General features: G+C 36.7%; 1 protein-coding gene and 1 non-coding gene across 2 annotated transcripts in view; one reads left to right on the forward strand and one right to left on the reverse strand.

The window, feature by feature from the left end:
* Positions 1-7,825, reverse strand: part of GBE1 (1,4-alpha-glucan branching enzyme 1) — a 509,345-nt gene that overhangs the window by 137,041 nt on the left and 364,479 nt on the right. Inside the window, 1 exon segment of the mRNA XM_007934918.2 lies at positions 4,720-4,818. Within this exon segment, the coding sequence (XP_007933109.2) occupies positions 4,720-4,818 (99 nt within the window).
* On the forward strand, positions 2,015-2,121 carry LOC122152249. The gene has a single exon (XR_006164478.1). It is a non-coding gene; the product is annotated as a U6 spliceosomal RNA (small nuclear RNA).

Raw genomic sequence — 7,825 nt, forward strand, 5'->3', positions numbered from 1 at the left:
CTGGTGCGGGATCGGGCAGTGTTTCGTTCTGCTGTGCATGGGGTCGCTATGAGTCGGAAACGACTCGACGGCACTTAACAACAACAACAACAACAACTCTTCATTTCAGAGTCTCTTTTGACATCCATTTTGGTCTTTTCTTCCTTCCCTGTCTTCTTAATCACTTTTTGCTCTCTTCATGGATGATGTTCTAGATGTCATCCCACAATTCCTCTGGGTTTTGATCACATTGGTGTTCAGTGCATCATACCTATTCTTTACATGGTCTCTAAATTCAGGAGGGATAAATTCAAGACCATATTTTGGCTCTCATGGACTTGTTTTAATTGCCTGAAACTTCAATTTGAACTTGTATATTTGCAGTTTATGGTCTGTTCCACAATCAGCTTCTGGCCTTGCTTTGGCTGAAGATATTGAGCTTTTCTGTCATCTCTTGTCACAGATGTACTCAATAGAATCCTGTGTACTCCATCTGGTGAAGTTCACATGTATAGCCACCCTTTGTGTTACTGAAAAATGGTGTTTGCAATGAATAATTCATTGGTCTTGCAAAATTCTATCATGTGATCTCCAGCATTATTTCTATCTCCAAGGCAAATTTTCCAACTACCAGTAATTCTTCTTTGTTTCCAACTTTTGCATTCTCATCACCAGTGATAATCAGCACATCTTGATTGCATGTTTGATCAATTTCAGACTGCAGAAGCTAGTAAAAATCTTCAATTTCCTCATCTTTGGTGCATAAATTTGAATAATGGTAGCATTAACTGGCCTTCCTTGTAGCTGTATGGATATTATCCTATCACTGATAGCATGGTGTTTCAGGATAGATCTTGAAACATTCTTTGTGATGTTGACTGCCTTACCATTCGTCTTCAATTTGTTATTCCTAGTATAGTAGATCATTTGGTTGTCTGATTCAAAATGGCTAAAACCCATCCATTTCAGCTCACTGATGCCTAGGACATCAATCTTTAGGCGTTATATTTCATTTTTGACAACTTCCAATTTTCCTACATTCATACTTTGTACATTCCATGTTCTGATTATTAATGGTTGTTTGCAGCTGTATTTTTCTCATTTTGAGTTGTGCCACATTAGCAAATAGAGGTCCTGAAAGCTCTACTTTATCCATGTCATTAAGGTCACGTCTACTTTGATGAGGGAGCTTTTTCCCAGTCATATTTTGAGTGCTTTCAACCTGAGGGACTCATCTTCTGGCACTGTATCAGATAATGTTTCAGGGGGATTCATAAAGCTTTCAAGTAATATACCAGACAGTGTTTCATTGCTATTAATAAGGTTTTCACTTGCCAATTCTTTGAAAAGCGGCTGGCCTCTTCCTTCATCTGAGTGTGTCTCAGTCTAGAAACTCTGCTGAAACCCAACTACCCTGGGCAACTCTGCTGGCATTTGAAACACTGGTGACACACCCTCCAGCCTCACAGCAACTCACAAGGCACCACAGTATGACAAAATGACACATGAGTTCATCTCCTTTAGCTGTTACAAACAAGCTCCTACCTGCCTTGGGGCTCTTTCCCTTATCTGTTGTTGACCCTGGCTCCCACTGCTTCCTGCCTTAGGCCTCTCCCCTTTATTGAAGGATTCAATGGATAAAATTTTGAACAATGTAGAAAAAAACAAAGATGAGTGAAGGAATAAACAGAGTCACTAGACCAAAAATAATTGGCCCATATTCTACCATTCCATTTTCTCAAGAACAGAATATACTGAAGAAAGAAGTCCAAGTGGCACTGAAAGAAATGGTGAAAAACAAGGAAATTGAAGGAATAGCCATAGAGATGTTTCAATAAACAGATGAAGACCAGGAGGCTCTTTCTCATTCATGGCAAGAAATTTGGAAGACCTGGCCAAGTAACTGGACGAGATCCATATATGTGCGCATTCCAAAGAAAGGTGATCTAACAGAACGCAGGAATGATTGAATAATATCATTAATGTCACATACATGTAAAATTTTGATGAAGATAATTCAAAAACAATAGCGGCAGTACTTGCTCTGGCAGTACATATAGTAAAATTGGAATGATACAGAAAAGATTAGCCTGGCCCATGCACAAAGATGACATGCAAATTCGTGAAGTGTTCAACATTGAAAACAAAACAATCATGGCAGTATGTTGACAGGGGATTGCCAGAAATTCAAGCTGGTTTTGGAAGATGATGTGGAAAGGAGGGATATCATTGCTGATGTCAGACAGATGTTGGTTGAAAGCAAAAAATATCAGAAATATATTGACCTATGTTTTATTGACTATGCAAAGGTATTCCACTGTGTGGATCATAACAAACATAGCAAGAATTGTACAGAGGGTTGTTATTAGTTGGAGTTGATGAGTTGCCATGTAACATCAGAAATATACTAAGCAAATAATCTGAGAAGCTGGACTGTATGAAGAACATGTCATCAACTTTGGAGGAAGACTCATTAACAATCTGTGATTTACAGGTACACAACCTAGTTTGCTGAAAGTAAAGAAGACCTGAACCACTGACTGATGAAGATCAGGATCTACAGCCTTCAGTATGGATTACACCTCAACATAAAGAAAATAGAATTCCTCACAACTAGACCAATAATCAACATCACAATAAATGGAGAAAAGATTGAAATTGTCATGTATTTCATTTTACTTGTTTCTACAACCAATGCCCTTGGAAGTAGCAGTCAAGAAATCAGATGATTTGCATTAGGGAAATCTGTTGCAAAATGATCAAGATGTCAGTTTTAAGACTAAGGTACACCTCATACAAGGCATGGTATTTTCAATAGCCTCATACGCATATGGTAGCTTGACAATGATTGAGGAAGAATTGGTGCATTTGAATTTTGGTGTTGGCAAAGAATGCTGAAATGTACCATGAACTGCTAGAAGAACTAATAGATCTGTTTTTTAAAAGGTAAAGCTTGAATGCTCCTTAGATGTGAGAATGGTCAGGCTTTGTCTCTTATGTTTTAGTCATGTTGTCAGAAGGAACTAGTCCCCAGAGAAGTATATGCTAGGTAAAGCTGAGGATCAACGAAAAAGGGGAAGACTCCCAAAGAGATGGATTGACATTGTGGCTGTGACGATAGGCTCAAGCATGGCAACAACTGTGAGGATGGTGCAGGGCCAGGCAGTGTGTCATTTCATTGTATGTAGGGTCTCTATGAGTCAAAAGGGATGCAATGGCATTTAACAGTAAAAGCACTCTTATTTAATAAGGGTCTTACTTAGATGATGCAAAATACTTTTAAATTATTACATAAAATGATAGATGACTTCAGCCTTCAGAGAATTTACAATATAAGAAGAATGGATGGTCTTATTCTAAACAGTAGGAGGATACAATTTTCCATTTGCATGGACAGCGTTTGGGTCAGTACTTTGGGTATTGTTGTTGTTATGTGTAGAAGATGCTAAAATGTTTATAAAGTTAAACTCAATTTTTTTTTAATCTGATATTATTTTTCAATGAAGGACGTATCATACCACGAGCTATGATTAATAGGAAATAATTTTAGGATGATGTAAAACTTGATATATTCTTGAATCTGCACAGGGAATGGTAAAGGTTTTTCAGAACAAAGTTAGAAAGTAAGATATGGTATATGTGAGGGAAAAATACCACATAGGAAAGGATAGAAACTGATAAAGAGCCTTATAACAGAGAGAGGAAGTTGAATTCCTTAGCATTTATATTTTTTGGAAAATAAAAAATATAAGGCAATCTCTTAGGTATTACAACTAGAACTTTCCTTTGTTTGTTGGTTTAATTGTAAGTATTTTTGTAAAACACTTGTCTTTAACCTGATAATATTTAAGGAACCATTATAAATGGAGAAGTAGAATTTGTGTTGGCAGATTTAATGCCACAACTGTGTACAGCACAAATGGTCTGGAGTATAGAAAAGACTGCAATACCAGTTCCTGAAGAGCTGGCTCTATGGTTTTTCCAGGCAAAGTTGAACATTGTTACCATCATAATATGATGATATCATGGTGTCACATCTTTAGTAAAGGGCTCAGCAGAAAGCTATGACTGTTTGTAAATATAGCTGACTTTTCTTGTAGCCTTGACACTTAATGACATTCTATATCAAACCTAATTCGAGGATGTGGCAATCTACCTCCGTAGTGATACTGCCTCAGAAACCCAAGGAGGGGTCGCTATGAGTTGGGTCCGACTCGATGGCACATAACAACAACACAACAACAATTCTATATAAGAGATTCAATCCTTAGGTAGACATTAAATGAAACAAAATACATTCCAAGCTCCTTCTGCTCTCATTAAAGTTAATAAAAATGTAATAAATAATAATAAAAAAACCACATTTCCATGTTACCATATACAATTACTCATTGTTAGTGTATGGCTCACAGTAGGGAATCTGAAATGCTGATAAAGGAATGAAAGAGTGGATCAATTCAAATTTGTTGAGGTAAGATCAAATACTGAGCAGGTGTGGGGATTTAAGGAATATTTCTACATTAAGTGATAATTTGTAGGCAGAAAGGGATGCTCTGATGAATTATAATGTGTTTTATCATTAGAGCACTGAAATTTCATATAATTGCAATGATAATATAAAACTGCATTCACAAAAATTAATATTAATCATATTTTCACTTTACCTGAATAATACAAGTGTAAATACATTGAATACTTTAGAAGGATGAGAATTATTTAAGTAAAAAAGGAAAATAATACCTGTATCCATTTATCTGGAATTGCCATGGCTAATCGATAGTCAAAGCCACAACCACCCAGGGAAACTGGAGAACACAAAGCTGGCATTCCTGAAACATCCTAAAATAAAGCAGAATACAATTTACTCCAACTTACCAAATATTCTTACATTCTTTTAATAGTAAAGTCCAGGACTATAAGTAAGTGAAGATACATTTACAGGCAGTACCAACACCAAATAGGAACACATACATACATACATACACACACACACACACATACACGTACATACATATATATATAGGGGTGTGTGTGTGTGTGTGTGTGTATAAACATATACACCAAATATATGTATACTTGGGGGGTTATCTGGAAACATAATTTTTAAAGTAAATAAAATTTTGAAAAAAATCTTATCTGCCAATAAAATTTGTGTTTAATGCCTTTCACTTTAGGACAGCTTCAGTCTCATGAGGCTATTATTTATTTTATTTGGCATCACATGGAGAACACAAGTGGGTCCCTGTGTGGCACAAATGGTTAACTTTCTTGGTTATTAACCCAAAGGTTAGAGGCTGGAGTCCAACCAGAGACACTTCGGAAGAAAAGCCTGGTGATCTTCTTCTGAAAAATCCCACGGAACCGAGTTTTATTCTGACCCAAAGGAGGTTACCATGGGCTGGAAATGACTGGACAGCAACTGGTTAGAGAATAAAAAATGTAATAAACCATTATTCATAACACTTCCTCAAAGTTATTTGCAAGCTAACTGTATAAACATTGTTTCACTGGTTATGGTTTCCAGAAAAAAAAACACATATACACAAAGACATATGGCATGTAACTGTCATACTTATTCATTCCATATATAGCATTGGCATGGAGTGTTATTTGTGTCAATGCTTAGCTTTTGATGAAATGGAATGTAGAGTTAATGCATTAAGGGTAAAGCAGTAAGATTACTTTCCTCACAGTAAGTTACACTTGGAAAGGGTCTTTGAGATTATTTAGTGGATTCTCTTAATTTGAAGATGAAGAAACTGAGGTTTATTGAAGGAAAGGATCTCTAAATATATTTAAAGGATTATGTATTTCTTAAAGACTGAGCCAGGTATCAGACACTAGGCTTCTGGCACAGAGTCTTTCTGCCCTGAATGCCACTTCCACATCACTGATGAGTAAATATACAACCAATCAAACAAGCAAAGAATTAAGTTAAACTATTTGGTATAAAGACTCAGACGTAACAAAAGATACTGTAACACCTGTTGCAAAAATGTGAGCTAAGTAGTATCAATTAAAATTTCACCATATCTTTCAAATAAGTCCTTTTTGTTTGCTCCATTTATGCAGCCACTATCCTTTTCAGTCTTCATTACTGCTTGCCTAGGCTGTTATGTTTCCAACTAGGATTCCCTACCTCCAATTTCTCTTTAGATAAACTGTTGCCAAATTAACATTTGAAGAAATAGTTTCGTATTTATCACAACTCTTCAATAATAATTAAATAATAATATTGACATAATAATTGAAACCTCAAACTCCTTAGGTTAAGATTGAGTTCAACAATTATATATTAAGCATTTATTTTATAATTTATGTTTTAATTACTGCCTCCACACACCAGCAACCCTTGTTAGAATATAAACCCTGTGAGGACCAAATTTTCATTATTCACTAATATATGCCAAGAACCAAGAACAGTACCTGGCTCAAAGTAGATACTGAATATGTCAATTAATATTTGTTGGTTGAATTAATGAAATTGTTATGAAGGATGTGATGATACACAAGACATAATATCTGACATTCCAGAACTTATAAGGTAGGACCTAAACACAAATAGACAACAACCATGAATTGACAATATGATGTAGATGTGATAATTCTTAACTAAAGTACTCTGATTGTGAAATGGAGAGGGCTCTACCTTTCCACAATTAATTTACACTGTTTCAATTCAATTACTAAATATGTCAGCAACTTTGAGTTATTCATCCTTCCCTATGTTTGTCACATGCTTTTCTACAAATATCATTGTCCTAACTATTTGCTAGATTGTAGTATCTTCCTACCCGACTATCACATAAATGGGCTCTCTTAGACCTAGCTCAAAAGTTTCTTCTGTTATAACACCATATCTAAATTTTTCTCACTAAAACACTGAGAGACAAAACATATCACCTCCTTTGGCTTCCACAATAATTTATAAATTGTTTTCTTATGTAAGAGAGATACAGGTAAATGCAGTACATGGTGAATATACATAGTCCATGTATTATGAATGAGATCCCTTCCCATGTCTTCAAGAATTTGTAGGTCAGTCAGAACAAGTGTGTATAGTTCTTATTTAGCCTTACTTTAGTGCAAGAAAGGAGCTCTGGTGGTGTAGCTGTTAAAGCATTAGGGTGTTAATCAAAAGCAGTGGTTTGAACTGTCCAGAAGCTCCTTGGAAGAAAAGTGAGGTAGTTTGCATCCATAAAGATTTACAGCTTTGGGGAGTTCTACCAAGATGATGGAAGAAGCAGACAAGCTAAGTAGACCCTCTGCAACAAAGCAATGAGATACCAATTGAAACCAATACAGAAGACAATTCTGGAACCCTGAACTCTGAAGGGAAGGATAAAGAAATGGATTAAATATCAACTAGTAGAAGAACTTGAATGAAAAAAACAAGTAAGGCGACAAACTAAGCTGGGGACTGCCAGCTGTCCTGAGGGCACAACCATTTTGAATATTCCCGATAGAAACCTGAGAATCGGCCCTGCTCACCAAGGCTGCATGGGCAAGGACTGCATTGGTGCCTAATGACCAGAAAGGAGAACAGTGAGGAAGGAGAAAGGTAGATCTATGGACACTTGGTGGCTGCCCTGAGGGTGCAGCCATTTTGGGTGTTTGCTAGCTGCCAGAGCAGCCGTTTTGAGTGAGTGTAAGTGGCATTCTTGCTTGGACTATGACCAGGAAGTGGGCTCCACTTGCCGAAGACAGCATGGGAAACCACACTAGAGAATAGCATCTGGAGAGGTATGATAGTCCCCTTGTTACTCGTGTACTACATGCTCCCTTGGTGAATAGGGTGTGGCCACCACTCAACTCCACCCCCTTCTACCCCACTCCTCTATGCCCC

Source organism: Orycteropus afer, unplaced genomic scaffold, assembly GCF_000298275.1.
Source record: "Orycteropus afer afer isolate SDZICR_OR568_19922 unplaced genomic scaffold, OryAfe1.0 scaffold00022, whole genome shotgun sequence".
Taxonomy (NCBI): domain Eukaryota; kingdom Metazoa; phylum Chordata; class Mammalia; order Tubulidentata; family Orycteropodidae; genus Orycteropus; species Orycteropus afer.